At 39.2% G+C, this 19114-nt stretch overlaps 4 protein-coding genes across 4 annotated transcripts; 2 read left to right on the plus strand and 2 right to left on the minus strand.

Annotated features, from left to right (window-relative positions):
- Positions 1-1067: 1067 nt before the first annotated feature.
- Positions 1068-3938, minus strand: LOC135939185 (uncharacterized). Its single transcript, XM_065483417.1, has 5 exons — positions 3798-3938; positions 2843-3171; positions 1676-2260; positions 1354-1514; positions 1068-1263 (listed from the first exon to the last, which is right to left on the minus strand). The coding sequence occupies exons 1-5, from the start codon at positions 3838-3840 to the stop codon at positions 1254-1256; spliced, it is 1128 nt and encodes a 375-aa protein (XP_065339489.1). The 5' UTR covers positions 3841-3938; the 3' UTR covers positions 1068-1253.
- Positions 3939-6130: 2192 nt separating this feature from the next.
- Positions 6131-7313, plus strand: gdl (gonadal protein gdl). The gene is made up of 4 exons (XM_065483174.1): positions 6131-6295; positions 6349-6509; positions 6588-6733; positions 7106-7313. The coding sequence occupies exons 1-4, from the start codon at positions 6201-6203 to the stop codon at positions 7247-7249; spliced, it is 546 nt and encodes a 181-aa protein (XP_065339246.1). The 5' UTR covers positions 6131-6200; the 3' UTR covers positions 7250-7313.
- On the minus strand, positions 7308-14673 carry LOC135939038 (putative glycerol kinase 5). Its single transcript, XM_065483171.1, has 11 exons — positions 14510-14673; positions 12923-13291; positions 10423-10516; positions 10194-10363; positions 10047-10136; positions 9222-9539; positions 9032-9158; positions 8496-8600; positions 8340-8434; positions 7990-8287; positions 7308-7621 (listed from the first exon to the last, which is right to left on the minus strand). Exons 2-11 carry the CDS (start codon positions 13109-13111, stop codon positions 7473-7475), a joined length of 1635 nt encoding a protein of 544 aa, XP_065339243.1. The 5' UTR covers positions 13112-13291; positions 14510-14673; the 3' UTR covers positions 7308-7472.
- A 252-nt stretch (positions 14674-14925) lies between these two features.
- LOC135939039 (haloacid dehalogenase-like hydrolase domain-containing protein 2) lies at positions 14926-18193 on the plus strand. Its single transcript, XM_065483172.1, has 4 exons — positions 14926-15144; positions 15196-15498; positions 15876-16092; positions 16143-18193. Exons 1-4 carry the CDS (start codon positions 15050-15052, stop codon positions 16311-16313), a joined length of 786 nt encoding a protein of 261 aa, XP_065339244.1. The 5' UTR covers positions 14926-15049; the 3' UTR covers positions 16314-18193.
- The last annotated feature ends 921 nt before the right edge of the window (positions 18194-19114 follow it).

Consider the following 19114-nt stretch of genomic DNA (forward strand, 5'->3'; position numbering starts at 1 on the left):
CAGTGTCACGTCAATCTCATCTTATACAATAATTACTTGAATGGGTTCTGCATTTTTTATTAAAGATTTAGTAAAGACTCAACACGAAATTTACGTGAATGTTGCGAATGTAAATTAAATATTAAAGGAATAGTATAAGAGAATGAAATCGATATAAATTTAAAATCAGTGGAACACAGGTATTTTTTTCCAAATTATTCCAACCAATTTCGGGTAGGTCTTAGCATTAAATTTGCTTTCTAAGGGATGATTGAACAGATTGAATTTAAGCAATTTTAAATTGTTTACAACCTCAGTTAGATGCGTCCAATTGCTTTCAACCTGCAAAACGTGCATTTCTACCATTTTAGATGGGGTGGAAAAGGGGTTGAAACCCTGAAAATTAAAATTGCCTGTTCCACAACTAAGAGCTTTTGGTTGATTTCATAGATCGTGACTCAATAAATAAATGTTGGAAAACACACACATGCACCACATACACGTAAGTGGGGGAGCAAGAAAAACACCCTCTTGCTCGCTGGTCATCAGGAGAGAGCGTAAATAATATGTGTGTGAGAGGTAGCGAGCGACCCCGAGCGGCAGTCTCGTGAGGTGCTTTTATTATACCTGATTTTCTCCCTTTGCTCTCCCCTGCAGACGACAGTTCTATTGAAAAATGCCAATTTTACAGTGTGTTCAAATGATTGAGGAAAATGTCTGGGATTTTCGCTGCGATTGCGTACGTTATGATTTCTTTTCCGCACGATAAAAAGACCAAAGACATGTTATTTTGTTTTGCTAAAATTCACCCAGCGGGAATGCCACATTTTTACTTGTCTAAAACAAAAAGGAAAAAATAAGAGGTGGAAGAGTGCGGTAAATTTTATTTTAACTGCCGAAAACACTGCAAAAATCGATTTCATATCGGGAATTTTTGTATTTTTTCCTGCCTAATAAATAAATTTGAAAACTATAAAGATTTCTAGGAGCTTTGCAACCTTATTATTACAGCAGCCAGTGCCTGTGTTTAGGCTTGTATACATCCAATAAAAAAGCCTCTGTTTCGGAATAAGAAAAACTTCGACATGTAAAAGCAAAACCATATTTAATGCATTTTAATTCATTTGTAAGCCCTAATTACAAGACCGGTAATCTCTCACCGAACTGAGCCGTATAATGTCAACATAAGATCTCTGATCACTAGAAATTTGCAGATGGAGGAAACTCGGCCGCAGTGCAATTCTTAGAATCAGGTGGCAGGTCGTTCCTCGGTTTCACCATAACCTGAAGGAAATTGGTTTTAAAAACGAAGAAAAATGAGGTTTTTCATTATTTTTTGCTTTTTGTAGTTGTCTGTGTTCAGATGAAACTCACCTCCTGGTGCGCGAAGCTGAAATGGATTTTGCTTCATCTGCAGCCTTCAAAAGCCTGTATCTTGGCTTTCTGAGCCTATCAAACACCGACAACCAAAGAGTTTCTTTTTGGTCCGAGGCAAAAGCAAACGGCTCAGCAGCATTATCATCCAGTCCAGCGACCTAAAACCAAGCAAAGCATCGAATAAAATGATTAAGAATCACGAATTGGAAGTTTTGAGAAATTGTGCAGCAACTTAATTTTGAATCACTGAACTGCCCAAGCTTGATTTTCGCCAAATTAGATCAAAATATTCAAATGCCATTTTAAATTGATAACATACCTCATAAATACGCCGCACCAAAAATGGCCACATGGAAGTTCTAAACGAGCTAATGTAGTTTTTAAACCAAAATGCGGCATACATGGTCCCGTGGTTGTCAATCCTCATTCTATATGGTCTTTCAGTCCAGTTTCCAAATATTGTTTCCCCATTAACAGTTCCAGTTCCGTTCCGAATTGCGTCGACGGATATTGATTTCAGTTCAGCGGAGAGGTAGTTGCCAAGATAGATCTGTCTTGGAATCTCCTTATTTTTAGGGGTAATGGCAATGGAAGTACCACGTATTCCTGGCGTGTACACATTCCAACTTTGGTTTTTTTCCAAACTAAAAACGATAATGTGTTTTTGACGCCACCGCGAGATGAAGGCCAAGGTTCCGCTGGGTGTTTCGTCTAGCACCAAGTCGTGCAGCCCGTATGAAAAAGAAAAGCGATGAATGATTTTGTTGCGATTGCCGTTCATCAAGTCAATGGTCCATATTTTGGCTTTGCAGTTGTCGCTACCGTTGTCCAGCACCCAAAGCCTTCCAACGGAGTCCACTTGTATCCCTGTTGCTTCTTCAATTTTGTCGCAGTTTCCATTTTTCTGCAAGAATTAAGAGGAATTTAGGGGATATTTGGTTCTTTTAAAACCGAGTCAAACTGGATTTTTTGGATTTCGACGCGCAAACCGCAGTGCAGCTTTTGGCGACTAAAATTTAAATTCGTGTCCAGACTTTTACGACTGAATCTAATTCGATTGACAATGAGTTCTACCCTATAATCCGGTTTTAAAACCTAATGACTTGCATGAAAGGAAAATGTTCACAAGAATTGGATTAGGCTCGCTGCAGACTGGCGTTTTCTGCTTTTAGCCACAAATTTTCAGTGCGGCGATCCATCCAAAATTTTAAAGAATTATTTTGCTAATCGACACTTTCACTGGAATTTTAGCAATTAAATTTCTTGCAAATTTTCAACGAGTTTGGGCATTTTTCTGGCATTAAACAACAAGCCGAGACAACTAAATGTCCTGACGAGGAAATGGGTAAAAAATGGGCCTCCCTCTTGCGGCTAAAGAGCAAAAAGGCCTCGCTGCGGCTCCTTCACACGCGCAAATAATGCTTCTCTTTGCATATTTAAAACAACATTCCCCATTCAAATGTTCACATGTGTTTTTGCTACTTACGTGCATGTCCCACGAAGGGACTGGAGTGAGCTTCGGGGACGCTGAAGACGCGCCGCTCATCGGTAAAGACACCAGAGTCACTGGTAGTATGACACCACCATAGCTCTGAAGGCTGAGAAAGAGTCTTGATCCGTAAATAACCATGGAACGAGGATACATATACTCTTGTTTGAAAGTTTTCAAGGTCTTTATCTTGATTTCTTCCGACGGCCACTCGTAGTCCATGACATCGGGCCACTCGTATACTTGACTGAAGTTGGCGGCGGAGGCCAGGGATGAATAAAGGCCGAGCAAGATAATGGCGCACAAGAACGGAGACATTCTTCCAGCTAATCGCAAAAGGCACGAAAACAAAAAAATGCAATCGTTCATACGAGAAAATTCTAAAAGGAGCGACGAACGAGACGCTCGACACTGTTTAAATCTTTTTAATAACCGTTTTATCAGTTGCAAATTAATGAATCTTATGTAATTCTTTTCGAGCAAAAAATATTTCAGCGTCCAAAAATACGCCGTTTTTTCTATTTTGAAAACACGGCGAATTTTTGACGCTGAAACCTGAGAGACATTTTAAATATAACACTATAGTATTTTTTGCCTTTGAAACTATATGCGCTCTAAACTTTAAAAATCTACAAACACAGTTAGAGATAAAACTAGAAGAATTTAAACGGTATTCTACTTTGAACACCGCAAGTCAGAGGTGAGAAAATGTCACTGCGCTGCAGTGAGAAAATCTCACCCCGCCGTAAGTCACTATGCCTGGGGTGTCAAAGATGAGTTTTTCGCACCGCGCAGCAGTGACATGCGGCGGGGTGAGATTTTCTCACCTCTGACTTGCAGTGAACCAGAAAATTTTTCAGCGCCTTTGGTTTTTCCCTATCAGACAAATCCTGGAGTTAAAAAGTAGCCTGTGTCGACAGTATGTCGAGCAGGTAAACTATTTTCTGCGTACCGTTTTTTAGGTGGCGAAAGGGCGCGAGACGGCTGTGTTGCATTTAAGTGCTGCTCGTGGAACAGTGATTGGCGCTCCGCATCCACACATTCGCCTCTGCTAGCGTTTTTCGTCCAGCTCACCTTTTTATATAACAGTTTCCACCGCAAACTGTGGTAAAGAGACCAAGGGCACGTTATTTTGTTTTGCTAAAATTCAAACAGCAAAATACATACTCGCCAAAAAGGAAAAAATAGGCGGCGGAAGACTGCGGTCTATATTTTAGGCGTCAACACAAATTTGAATCGTACGTTGATGCTTGATAGCTCAAATTTGGAAAACACAACGGGAAAACTGCTTAATTGTGAGCGCGCGTATTCTCTTATGTAACTTATTTATTTTGCAGTGTGCTCAAATGATGCAGGAATATGTCGCGGACAGTGCAGAAGTAGACGGAGGTCGCCGATTCGCCGTGACAGCTGCCCAACCAAAATATATACTATAGATAGGTGATAATTGTATTTTTTCATGCTTGCTTTTTAATGTAGTTTATGTATCTACGTACATGTGTCTGGGATTTTCGCTGCGGTTAAAGTACGCCGTTTAACCAGCCCGTTGGCTCGCATTGTTAAGGCACTCTCAGGAGTGTCAAAGCAATGAGAGGTATTTGAGCAGTTCGGAGATCTAATACTGGCTACCCAATGTCAGAAATGGCAAAAAGTGGTTAGTTTAGTGACTCGAAATGCTAAAATTGCTCAACGGGCTGGGAGGCGACTCGCTACTTGCTGGTTTGCACCTTTCCAGCATGCATGATTTGGCTTCACGGGACGAATGTCTAGCGTTTAAAAAAAGTCCTCGGTGCGGAGGCAAGTGGCCCTTGAGTGGGCTGGGTCCCTGTGCGGCCTGGTGCGCCCATGTTATCCGTTCGCGGTGTTATTGGGACCCGGGTTTCAGCATTCGTGCTAGTGCAGTGCGCGCCCTCCCCGGTCCTCCGGTCCTCGGACAGGGATAAAAAGAGCAAAAAAAGCACGTTATTATTTCTTTTCCGCACGATAAAGAGACCAAAGACGGGTAATTTTGTTTGGTTAAAATTCAAACAGCGGGAAAGGAAAAAACGAAAAAAATTAGCGGTGGAAGAGTGCGGTCAATTTTATTTTAACTCTCGAAAACACTGCGAAAACCGATTTCACGTGGGGAATTTTTGGATTTTTTCCTTTCTAAACATAAAAAATGGAAGAAGAGGGAAAAATTACCAACAAAATAATGAAAGTGGAATCTAATAATTAAATTTGAAAACTATTTGTCTTCTAGGAGCTTTGCAACCTTTTATTATAGCGGCCAGTAGCTGTTTTTAGGCTTGTATATACATCCAATATTTTCGCTCTAAATAATAGTCAATTTTTATGTTAAAAAATTTATTTAAATATTCTTCACGGCCTATGATGAGGCAAGAAAAAATAAAGGTTGAGATGCACTCTTTCTTTTAATTCTTCCTCAACACAATCAAATTATTTGTATAGATTAGAAAAAAATACAAAACAGGATCGTCCTTTGAACGAATATATGCGAAAATTTATTAACTGTTACAAAGACTCTTCATCAAACTGAATCGAATAGAGGCAAACCAAGATGGATTTTGAATTTGTTGTCGCTGAAGGTCGGTTCCTTGACTCTCGTCATCTACTATGGCTTCCAACTGACTCGACCTTTCTACTATTATTTCTAGAGTATGCATATAAAAAACAGCTCACATGTGTACTTTTTTAAAAACCACAAAATTCCCCTTTATTTGAACTAACAATGATTAATAAGCCCGCTAGTAAAACTACAAAATGATGGCCATGGCCAAGAGGAAAACGAAAAATTACGCTCTCTAGTCGATCAGTATCCTTCTTTGGGGGCTGTCTCGGTTCCTGATACTCACAATTAGGGAGGAAACCGTGATTCCTTAGCCTGTGTTAATTTTATTATTTAAATTAATTTTAATTATCTGTAAGTAGCGCAATTTTCTTAATGCTTCAATTCTTAACAGAGGATAACGATGCTGTAAAAATGCATATTGTTGGTTATGACATAATATTTTTATTCATTTTAAAGTCCTCGCGCTTCGCGCCACAGCGGTGTCTGATTTTTTTATATCTACACTGGGGTTTGGATAAGATCAAGCTTAAATATTTAAAGAACCAATTCATTAACGTGTCTAGGACTGCTCGATATTATAGAAATTTCTACTTTTGTTTGTACAAATTATTTTCTTAGTGAACTGCTGGTGATTCAGCTATCATCAATCATTTTTGAGTACTTTTGCAGCTCTGCTCCTTTGTTTACTATCCAGTTCGTGATGTAAACAAATCCAGTGTACGACTTTTACCATGAGGTAGACTACGAGGCTTAATGTAAGACGTAAGACTGTCTCTAATAACAATGGAAGAATCTACCAATGCGGATCAGGAAGCTCTGCAAAGGAAACTTGACTTATACCTAAACGAACTGCGTCTGCTGGCCAAACCTCTGTCTGCGTAAGTAAATAACGAAATCACTGTCAGAACTCGGAACGCCATTCCATTTGCAGTGAGCTAAGGCAGAAAATTAGCGACGAGCTGCTGGCCCGGTTGGCACTTTCCTTGCTGAATGAGACAGTTTTCGCCATAGTCAATGGCCTGATGGAAATACAGCATGTCACCGAGTCACAGCTCGAGCAGCAGCGAATGGCCCTCACCAAGCAGCATCGATGTATATATATATATATACATACTTACATAAATTTTCCCTTGCTCGCACTATAATATATGTATTAATTTTTTTTTTTAGTTGAGAAATCAAGACTTGCTGAAGCATTAAAGAAATCTAGTGAAAGCAGTGAAATCAAGAAAAGGCGAACGGATGAACTGGAGCGAAGTCATACTGAAGCGCTCAAAGAGCTTGACATCTCTATCCTTGGGCAGTTCGACCATAAGGTGCATGGAAATAAATGATTTTAGCCAAAATTAAAACTTTTAAAAAGCCTGATTTACTCTCAGATAATAGGGTCAAGTAAAATAAATTTGAGAAAATCGGCCGGCTATTCAAGCGGTGACCATTGTCTCCCTTCTGTATTTCACAATATAGGGAATTTCTCTTCAAAATTTGTGCACCTTTGAATAGATCGGCTCAAGAGGGATCAAAATTAAGAGAAAAACTCGAGAAATTTGGCAAAATCCAAAACTAAAATGTTCTTTGGACATGATTTCATAATTGTTGCTAAATTTCACAATAATAAACTCTATTAAGTACTTTCTTCAGTCAAAACGTTCATAACTGTTGGCCTTTAAAGCTTTAAATTTTAATAGGTTGCTGACCAGCAGTGCACCTTGGAATTGGCAGGGGTGCCGGGGTTTTTCGTGACAACCAATCCAGTTGATGTTCAGGCCCAGATGCACCTCTTGGACTTCATTATCCAACTAAGTGTGCTCAAACCAAATTCAACAGTCTGATAATGTATTTTAATTGCATGACAAATTTCTGTACAAAATACAAATAAAAAACTATATCTATGGACATTTTTTAATAAACTTTTTATTTGTAAAAAATAACAGAGCGTTTGCGCAACTTCTTAGTTCAGTTCTCTACTCTCTTTCTTCAAATTCTTTCTATGTTTGAGTGCGTGATAACTTTGGAAGAAAGAGAGGAGTTCACAGCCATTTAAAAATTTATTGTTCAAGGCTTCTTCCAGTTGAGGAAGCGTTGGACGGCACATTGCCAGTGCTCAAACTCTGCTGCCAACACTCGATGTTGATCAGAGTTTGGAACAAACTCGCGCTCCACCCGCCGAAGCTCTAGCAATTCTTCTTTGCCAGACCATATTCCTACAAAGAACACAAAAGGTTGATTCAACATTTTTATATTTTATTTTTGGCATTGAAAAATCTTCAAATAAAAGCCATAATCCATTATCATTGGGGATTTTAATTTAAAAATGAATTCTGCAGTGACATTTATAAAAAACACGCAGCAACTCACTTGAATTTTAATAATGAAGCCAGAATCTTTGAAAAAATCAATCTGAGCGAGCAAAATATTTAAAGCCCTTAAAATTATAGTGCCAAGACCTACCCATCAGTTGATTGGAATTTAAAAAATGCCGTTTTTGACACAATTTAATCCACACTTTATTATTTTCTAATTTGATCTTTTTATATTATTCCTTCATTCATGAATTAAATCAAAAGCTCACCAGCGGCAATTCCAGCTAGAAAAGCAGCGCCAAGGGCAGAGTGATCGCACGTGGTGGCCCTTTCGACGTGCAGTCCAGTCAGGTCGGCCAGCATCTGGGCGATAAAGTCATTGCGAGAAACGCCGCCGTCGATTCGGATGCCCTTGACAGGAATCGGAATCTCCTGGTGCATCAGTTGCACCAGCTGAGCACCGCGGAACGCCACACTTTCGAGAAGCGCACGCACCAAGTGTGCCTTCTGCGTTGAAGGAGAAATGCCGAGAAAGCCCGCGGCAGCCAAAGCATCGTTTATGGGAGCCTAGCATGAAACAACATTTAAATAAATAATTAGAGTTGATTTTTTTTGTTACCTGAAGACCAGAGAAAGCAGGAACGAAGTAGACTCCGCCTGAACTGGGCACTGAGGTGGCGAGTTGTGACGATTCCCCAGGTTCCTTGATCAAATCTGAAATGTGGTTGGGGACTTAGCAAGGATGCTTGCTTGTCGAGATAGAAGTTTGCCTCACCACAGCTGAGAGCCCAGTTGATAATGGTGCCTGTGTCATTGGAAGCACTTTCAGCAAGATAAGTCAACTCGGAGCCTACCTTCCAGCCAACCAGTGGGTACATGCCTAAATAAAGCAGCAAATCATTAGAAAAAGTTATTAAAACTATGTGAAAACGTTAGGTATAAAGTAGAGCTTTACAGACCAACAATTAAGATCGTTTTAAATTTTTTGACTATAGCAAAAAATAGTTCATCGAGTTAACTGTCAAAATTGGTAACAGTTTTATCTCATAAATCAGATAAATTAAAAAATTAATGATTTTTCACTTAATATTGATCCCTTTCATGCGCAAATTTAAGGATAAATTCCCTAAAGTGTGAAATAATTCGTGGTATTACAGTGGAGAGACAGTGCTCGAGTGCTCGCCGCTTGATTGGCCAATTTACTCAAAAATTTAAACAGCAAAAAATTCTAAGCTTATTTCCTCTCTTTTAGATAGTATTTCAAGTCAAATTTTATAAAGTATAAAACCATCCAATAAAGCTAATAAATACCTAAGGTTGTCCCCATGGGAGTTTTTCCTGTGTTGATGTTGAGGAAAGATCCAGTGCCCATAGTGAGCTTGACGTCGCCCTCTTTGAAGCAGCATGAGCCAAACATAGCGGCACTTTGATCGGCAACCTGCTCAAGCCAAGAAAAAAGGCAATGAAAAATTTCCAAAATTCCGATTTCCAAAATTCCTACCGAACTGCAGATGGGGAAGGTGGCACCCCAGATTTCAGGGGCGACCACCGCCAAGCAGGCGCCGGCCGATTCTCCGACCGGCGGAAAGATGCTGGCCGGAAGACGGAAGATGGCGCGCGCCCAGCCAGCCCACTCCATGGTGAAAGGGTCGTAGAGGCCGGTGGCCGCCGCCGAAGAGGGATCTGTGCAGTAGGAGCGGCCCCCGGACAGTCGCCAGATGAGGTATGTGTCAAATGTGCCGAACATGACTTCGTCGCGCCTCATGGCTTCTTTCAGACCTGGCACATTTTGCAACACCCACAGCAGGCGGAGCGTGACCTGAAAATGCCATTTGATGATTTGATTGATCAAAACTCTCTCTGAGATATTGTCATAGATTGAAATCGCTCAAAATGAAAGTCATAGAGAACGGAAAGCGGTTTTGCAATTAATTATTCAAAACAAATGCTCAAATTAGTCAATAAAGGTCTCAAACGTGCTTTGGGGTTGATTTATCAAATGGTTCAATAAAATAAGTCCAGTCTACTAACAAAAATTTTTATTTGGAAGTAAATACGCGAAAATAAGAAATTCTTTCATATGAGTGGTTTTAAGGGGTTGAAATAGGGTTAAAAATGAGAGGATGGATCAATTATTAATTTAAGGCGAAGAAATGGAACAAAAATTACCTAAAAAGAACCCTAAAAAAGAGACAAAGTGCCTCAAATGCTAGGGGTTGATTTATGGGGATGTTTAGTTATTTAGGGGCTGGAGATTGCCCTATTATGTTATTCAGATTTTTTGCACAACTCAGTTTAGATGTTATTTCGGGAAAAACCAACTCACCTGCGTGTTCATCAATTTGAGCGTGCTACCAGCGAGGAACCGTCGCTTTCTGGTGATCCAATACACCACCCTGGCAGCTCCCCTGAGCACCTACGGAATAAAAACCATGCACTGAAATTGCCTGTTAGAAATTTGAATTATTCCCACCTTGACGGCGAAACTGTTGTCCCAACTCTTGACCAATTGGGCAGCCCTGATGTCCTGCCAGGTGATTAAATTGTGAAAAGGAGTGCCAGTCACCTTGCTCCACGTGATGAAAGTGCAGCGCTGCGTCGAGATACCCATACAGGTCACGTCGGTCATGTTGAGGTTGGCATCTGACCAAAAATAGACATAATTAAACTCTGGGGTAAGTTCTAATTTCAATTGAAATCACTTGTCACAGCCTCCTCGACGACGGCAACCACCTTCGACCATAGCACCTCAGGGTCGATCTCGAAACGCCCTGGCTTAGGGTAAAGGAGGGTCACCTGGGGAGAATTGAACATGAGTGAAATAAATGTAATTCAATTGACAAGGGAACCCTGGGGACGTTCTCATCTGATATGCAAATTTTTTGTCCAGAAATGAGTTACGGAATGGACAAATATTTAGAAAAGCTTTAAATATACAATTTTTGTTCAATCGTGATGATTTTTGGTGCGTAGACTTCCCCTGACGAGATAATAATAACGGATGCATCGTTTTTCCTTTCCAAAATTCTCGGAGAGATGACTTCAAGCGACTCTAACGTTCTATTTTCATTTTAACATTCTTAGAGTGATACTTCCTAATTAAAATTTTACGTTTTTTATTTTTAAAATAATGATTTATGTTAAAATAAATTTTACAAATTGTGATGGTTTGAAAGATGTTAAAAATGTTCAATTTTTCCAAAATAGTATCATTTTTTGAGATGCCATTAAAGCCGTTAACGTAAAAATCGTAAAAAATATATATTTTAAACAATTAAAAATTAAATATCGATCAATCCGTCTCATCAAGGAGTACGTACCAAATAATTGGATAAATATTGCTTCTTTTTTTTAACTAAATCATGCATAGGAATCTCAATTAGAAGAAATTCGTAAATGGAAAATGAGAAATGAGGCTCTATTGATACTTTTAATGGTCATTTATTTCTTCTAATTTCATGAAAGTCTGTGCGTTTGAGGCAAAAAATTTGCATTTTAGAGCGAACGTACTCAGGGTTCTCTTATGGATCAATTGTCGGAGTATTTTCTTTCATTGTGCCTTTGTTTGATCTTGAATCGCATACAAAAAGTCTACTGTGCTCCACTTGGGTTCATAAGCCAGAAGTGAAAGGTCAAACTTTATTATAACACGAGTCACGAGAGTGTTTCGTCAGGAAAATCATCGCTAAGGAGACTCAAACGCTCTTTCTTCATGAGATTTCGATTAAAAACGTGTCACTTGTGGTGTTCCCGTCTTGATTATCTTTGTGGTACGATTGGCATTGCGTAATTTAGATCGTCTTTCTTTATATTGGCTGACTGTGATCGTGAACTTTTTTTAATGCTCGTAGATTGCGGTGGATTCAGGGACTTTCTAAAATCACACGCAGTGTTTTTTTTTAAAAGCCGTTGGCATTGAAAGCGGCAAAAAATTAGCCAAGATTCGTGTTGGTCATAAACTTTCATATAATAATTTATTTGTTTTTCACAGCTTCAGATCGGGACTCGCACAAATTAATATAACAAAATGGTTACACATGGAAGGAACATTTTATTTAAGTAAGACTATAGTCTATGTTTGCATTCGCTCAACAACGGAGAGTAAATACAGATAGCGTAAACAAGGTGACCTCGTAACTATAAAAGTTGACAGGGCAAGTGGCGTCAAGTGAAACATTATCTTGACTGCATTTAATCTCGAATTAGGGACACGCTCGTCTTGCTTATCGATGACACTTGAGGAATTTCGGGTGCTCAATCGTTGCAGTGCTAATATAAAAAGTTGCAGGGCCGAATGTCGACGAAAACCGCTCAACCAACACACCTGAAGGCCGGATGCAAGTTAAAATAATTGCCTCATTATGCATTCCAGCCAGCAGGAAATTACGAGCTAACAGCTTATCATTTAGCAATCAACTGAAGGTAGAATAAATAATCTCTTAAGACGGTTGTGAGATTTGAAAATAGAATTTGGCACTCTGTTTGAAGCACAGTAAAAAGCCAAAGGGATAAAAAGTTGCAAAGGTCAAGTTCATTTTATTTGCTTCATGACTTAGCGTAAAAATTGAAATTGCAAGACGTAATGCCATTACTCAGCGAGAATTTTATTTTGGTGAGGAATCAAAATATCGTTCAAAATTTAAATTTGTCAGCGGGTTTTTAAAAGATAAGCAGCTAGAACTATAGGAAAATAATTTAATTTCAGCTTTTATGGGTGTTTTTGTGTAAGCGCCTAATGATTAAATGAATAAAACAATTCCTTGGCTTTCCCCGTAAACAAAAAGTAAAGCTTGAAAATTTGTAAAGAATGCTTTAAACCTTTATTGGAAGTACAACTATTTGAAAAGTAGGAAATTCCCTAAATCATTTATTACATTTGTGAGAAATCGGCAAATCAAGCGCAAAATGTGTCTCCCTGCTGTAAAACCACGATTTATTTCACACTTTCGGGAATTTTTCCTCCAAATTCGCACGCCATTGGATAGATCGCGCAAATCATGCCAAAAAATCATTTAATTTTCCGAGAATGAGACAAAACCTGAAATTTAACTGTTCCTTGGTCCGAATTTTAGAGATAAACGTGTTGCTAAATTTCACAAACTCAACGAACCACTTTCTATTAGTCAACAAACATTGCTAAATATAATCGTTAACTGTTTTGGCCTATAAATCAGTGTCAGAATAAAATTTAAAAAAGCGTACCTCTCTTTGAGCTGTGCCGACGACCGTCGCCGCCTGGTTGAGCACATGGCAGCGGACGGTGGTGGTGCCGACGTCGAGAGCGGCCACGAAGCGTTTGGCCGCCTGTCCGAGCTGCGCCTGTTGCTCGCGTTGGTTCGCCATGCGCTGTCCATGCCGCGGCCGCGATGGCACTGACTGGCTCTGCGTCATGCGTGCCCCGCCGCGCACCGGCCCCCCTCCGCAGCACCGGCCGCAGCACCCCTACCCTGCGGCCGAGCAGCGACGCCGGTTGCCTAACGCCGCCTCACGGAGGCGCCGCAGCCGCATCGCCAGGTCTCGGCAGGTATCTCGCAGGCTGCAATTTTTGCTGAGTTTGTTTTTCAGCCGGAACTGAAAGAAGAACAGGGTTGGGTAAAGAATCGTCTGTCGGTTTCTATTTGCTCATTGTCAGCGATAATCGAAAAGGACGCTAATTGCAAATTTGAAAAGTGAAAGTAATGGCAATCTGTTTCTGTTACCTGAGATGGTTATTAATTTTTAGTGCCTATTTCGCAACGATGTGAAGCAACAATTTCGCAATTTATAATACATTAGAGAGTTTTATCATTAATGTAGTAATTGCTTCGAAATTAGTTCATTAAACTAAAATATAATTACTAATTAATTTTAATATATAAAATAGCTGCATAATTATTAGGTTCCTTTTTAAGAGCTTGAAAACATTAAACATTTTGATAAAAATATGAATTAAAATGTGCTAAGTCATAAAAGCAAGCTTCATTTTGGCCAATTCAAATTTTTTTGCGTCCTGATAAGTTTGAATCAACTTAAAAAAAGGCTTTTCCGGGAAATTTGGCACAGGAAAATATGCAAATAAATTGCCAATTTCAACCGCTTTCCGAATTTGAAAAGATTTTTGATCTAGCACCCTAGTCCTATTAAAATATTTTAAAGGCAAACTCGCCCCCTTATATTATTCATTAATTTATGTTCTAATTTGAAATTTTATGCTTAGATCAGAAATTTTACTCTCTTTACACTTGTAAAAAGTTTTCCTTTGGCGTAATGTATGTTCATCTTACTTTAAACTCTGTAAATGCGATTGTTACATAAGAAAAAATAATTGTATCCGATCAATAACACATATGTATTATTTGTTTTTTCTCCTTGTTAAAATTTCGCGATAGAACTTGATAATTGAAAGGTAGAATTTCATTCCCCATGCAGACACACGTGTTATTTTCAATTTAAGAATTGATTTTTCAATCAATGCCCTAGGAAAAGAACGTAATAGCCTTTATAGCGTAATCAATATAGCAAGGGGCGTAACTCGTAACTTGTGAGTGGCGTGATGCACCATGCACCCTTTCAACAAAAAATAACCTATAAACCAATTTGGGCAACCATCAAACTAAAATATTTTCCTTGTAGAACGATCTCATATAGGTTAATGTCCCTTGTAAACCAACAAGAAATAAAGTAATGATGATATAATTGAATACTTTTAGACCCTATATTATAGTTTCGAACTAGACAGCAAGCGACAAAATCAAGCAACTATTTTGGCAAAAATACGGACAAGAGAAATAAAGGCAAGTTGACACTTACGGTAACGAAGAAACAGAGAGTTGAGATATGTGTATTTGATCTATTCTGAGAATTATTATTGCTCTTTGGAATAGATTTTAAGTACAGTTTGTCCGCAGGACTGAATTTTAGAGATCACCCTAACCCTTTCGCATGTTCTCGATTCTCAATTCTGATCAAACTAGTTTAAAACCGGTTTAATAAAACACACCAATCACTGAACATGCTTTCTTCTCTAGTAATAATTTTAATCGGAATTGGCAAAATCAAATCTTACCAGTCTTATTTAAAGAGCTATTTTGGTGAATTTCATAAGAAAGATATTGTTAGTTCTTGACAGTCATTTAAATTTTAAACCGGTTTTTACTAATGGTTCGGTTTTCTACTAATATTTTTCAACCTCTGTTGACAGATGGCGTCAGTGATTGGTTACAGAGTTCTTGAACTCAGCTGTGGGATGTAAACAAAAGAGCTAAAATCAGCCGGCATGGCCAACGCACGCAGGGACTTTTAAATTTGTTGTGATTAATCGTAAATTGAATCAGAGAAATTTGTGCCGAGATGCTGAATCGAATCAGGGCGGTATTGATTGACTTGAGTGGAACCTTGCACATAGACGACACAGCGATTCCAGGCGCCGTCGAGGCTTTAAAAAGGTATAAATTATTTTCAATCGATACAAAATTACCCCTTTGCGTATTTTTCAGGCTACGTTCGTCAGGGATCAAAGTGCGTTTCGTGACCAACACTACGAAGGAGTCTTCCAGATCCCTGCATGCGCGCCTCAGTTCGTTGGGATTTGAGGTGGACCGAAAGGAAATGTTCAGCAGTTTGGCCGCCGCCCGCCTCCTGGCCGAGGAACGTGGCCTCCGACCTCTACTGCTAGTGGACCAGGCAGCTGAGGAGGAATTCGAAGGGTTGCCCGCGCCTGAGCAGGGCCCACCTAACGCGGTCCTTGTCGGACTGGCACCCAAGAGATTTGACTACCAGTCACTCAACCAAGCGTTTAGGTTATTTATTTTATTTTTCTTTCCGCTCGAAATGAAATAAAATTCATGTTTAAATGTTAAAAATGAATCGTTACAGGAAATTAATCTTTGCCTTCACTTGAAATGCTATGTAAAGATGAGGAAAAAGTTTAAAATTTCCCAGGTTTAAGTTTAATTTTTTTAGGAAATTGGCTCCAACGTTTTCACTATCTTCTTACTGTAAATTCACGATTTATGTACTCACACGGAACGTTTCCTTAAAATTCGCCCACCATTGGAGAAATCGTGACAAGAAGGATCAAAATCAAGCGAAAAAATTTATAAATTTTGTCTCTGATTTGGTCTTGGTTGCAGAAAAAATTAAAATGTTATTAAGCTCTATTTTAAAATGTCAACAGATTGGTCCTGGATGGCGCACAACTGATTGCAATTAACAAAAGCCGATACTACCAGACAAAGGATGGCCTGTCTCTTGGTGCTGGGTCTTTCGTGGCTGCGATCGAGTTTGCAACGGGAAAAGAGGCTGAGGTTGTTGGCAAACCTGCCAGGTCCTTTTTTGAAGCCAGTCTCAAGGGGTTAGGAGTTGCTGCTGAAGAGGCCATCATGATTGGAGACGTAAGAGCTTTCTTGTTTGAATGAAAATATTTTTTAAAAAATGTTTTCAGGATGTTAAAGATGATGTCATTGGTGCGATTGATGCTGGGATCCAGGGTTTGCTGGTCAAGACTGGAAAGTATAGGCCAGGAGACGAAAAGAAACTGGCTGAGGGAGTTGTGGTCGCTGAAAATTTCCCTGAAGCTGTTGACAAAATTTTGAGGGCAAAGGAATCGAACTGAGATTATTTATTGTACCCTAGATGTCATGTATTAATTTAAGCAAAATTTTATTTAATTAAAGTTACCTGTGGCACAAATGTCAGCTTTGAATAGCTATAGTCTAGATTGTTCAAGAACAATGTCGGCATTGCATAAAACGAAGGTATATCCAATTAAAGCGCTTGGCAAACAATAAAGCTGGCCGACTGGTCAAGATTCAAGAAATCAAGAGACGCCCACGCACCAGCGGCCGCGCGATCAGACAGGTACAAGCGCCCGCTCGCTCGCCCGCCTTTCCCTGCTGTGGCCGCTGCTGCCGCCGCCGCCGCGAAATCTCATATTCAAAACTGATTAGCAACAATTCCGCAGCCGCGTGTGCCGTGCTGTCGGTGAGGCGAGGCGGCGGCCAAATGAAAAAGAAGTTTGCTCTTCGCGGAGCATAATGGCGAGGTCGTTAGCTGCGCGCCCGCGGGCCACGCAAAGTGGGGCGTGGGAATGGAATCGCCAACAACTGCCCGCGCCTGGCCGCGCAAAAGCACTGCTTGCGCAAAAGCCGAAAGTTGTGTTGCCGCCGCGTGTGCTGTCGGGGGTTCGATTCCGGATTCCAGCCCAATGGGGTGCTTTTTCCTTAATCTTCTTGAGTTTGCGTAAATTTCAACTAAATTCCTCCCAGGGCTAGATTTGACTTTTCAATGAGTTATGTGTTTTCCTAACGCCTGGTGTTACTAAACTGTTAATTATGTTGATCGCGGACGATGCTTTTGAAGGCTGATAGATGCACATGAGGCGTTCGGGATTTTTCCTTTCGTTTCTTCAGATAAAAATTAAGAAAATCCAGTTTTGATATAACCTATTAAGTATTACAGCCAATGAAAATTAAAGTTAATTAACAACATTGTTGACTTAAGTTTATATTGTTTGTGAAATTCAGCAACAGTTTATCTCTAAAATCCGTAAAAACAGTAAAATTTCTCGAAGAATTAAATGATTTAGTCGCTTGATTTCGATCCCTCCCTCCGTGAGCTATCAAACGGGGTGTACGAATTTTGAGGAAAAGTTCCCTCAATCATGCGGTTTTTGTGCCGATTTTATGAAAAATATAAACGGCAACCTGGGATTTTTTTTAGCTTTTTCTTAATATTCAGATAGTATTTGAAGTAAAGATAAAAAAGGATTTTTCACAAATTTTCTGTACAGCTTTAGAGATTGTTCTATAATGCATTGACAACAAGGATTATCAGAGGCTTTCCCTTATCAATCCTCTTTAATTTTTAAAGGCTGGATCTAACTACCTAACAAATTGAATTTCTTAACCTCTCAAAATTCGTAATGAAATCTAACGAATGAATTACAGTAATAATTGCTTTTAAGCGTCATAATCTCAGACTCTACAAAAATTCCCCTTTTAAATCGATAAATTCCCAGTGTAGAATTTTTTGTTGACTCTGCTGTCATCCCAGCATTCTTTCCTTTCCCACTGAATTGCTTGTGCAGCAAAAAAACTCGGATTTAAACGTTGTATGAAATAAAATATGCGCCAACGCACGGCATGGAAGATTAAATGTTCGTGTTTTACGAGTTAGAGGAAAAATATGTTTTATGTGTATTTACTCGGGAGGAATGATTTCGGCTTCAATTAAAATTTTCTTTGGGCTCGTCTGGTATGTGACGTGATATTCTAATGAAATAGATGCAATTTGCCAGCGCCGCGCGCGTAAAACCTGTTTTGTTTTAGTGTGTTCTCTGATGTTAGCCCGTATTATATTGGGAAACCAAGCACTTGTTAGAATTTAAAAGGCAAAAAAATCTTTGATAGTTCAATAAGAAACAATATAGCAGGGACAAATTATAATTTATTTATTGCGAAAGACTAGTTTATTAAAATGTGCTATGCTATATCAGATGTCATTGTTTGATTCAAATACATAATCATTTTAAAAGTAAATGATTTATTTTGACAAGAGAGGTGTCAGCCAGCCGCCGGTGAAAAAGGGTTAAAAATCAAAAAGTGCAGGAGAAAGAAAATGTCTTGCGGTTCTTCGGGCCGTTAAACTCTAAGAAGATATTGTCAGCCTTGCCAGCCGCCGGTAAAAATGGCCAGCCGCCAGGCAAAAATTCAGCTAAGCCGGTCACTGTAAATCTCGAGGCTGACAATGAGACCTCTATAGGAAAAAGAAATTAGGGAATTTCCCGGAATGTAGATCGATTGATTGACTGATGATTTTTAATGATGGCCGATGTTAAATCCCAGCATAAGGATTGTAGCCTTCGGAGCCTATAAACGATTTCAATAATTTCGCCGAAAACTTGTCTTTTATGCTAAAAAGACAATTAAAGTAGAATTGAATTGACTAAAACGATGCATATTAAGAATTTCCTTGTCGGTTTATACTAATTTTTAATCAAAATTGGCAAATCAATAAAGATAAATAATGTATATAGTATATGTGATTAAAAAATCATTAATGTCATGAATAGAACCAAATGTTTGAGGGATGTATAGCGCTTTAAATTGAATTAGATTCCTATGTAAAATCCTCAATATCTCCTAACAAAATAGAGCAGATTACGCAGAAGGATAAACCGGATGTATAATCTGATAGACAAATTATTAAAAATTCCATAATTCATAAAATTTTCACGTCAAATTAAGAAGACCTAAAAAATCTCAAGAATTTTGTACATAAAATAAAAACAAATTAAGTTTAGGACGTGACATTAAACACTCAAATTCGGCTAATTTGCACCTTTCGTGTGTGTCCCGTCTTGCCCTGGGGTCTGATTGTCAGTCAGGGGCTTTAGCGGGCCCTCGGGGAGGGAGG

This window comes from Cloeon dipterum, chromosome 3 (genome assembly GCF_949628265.1).
Source record: "Cloeon dipterum chromosome 3, ieCloDipt1.1, whole genome shotgun sequence".
Classification (NCBI taxonomy): Eukaryota; Metazoa; Arthropoda; class Insecta; order Ephemeroptera; family Baetidae; genus Cloeon; species Cloeon dipterum.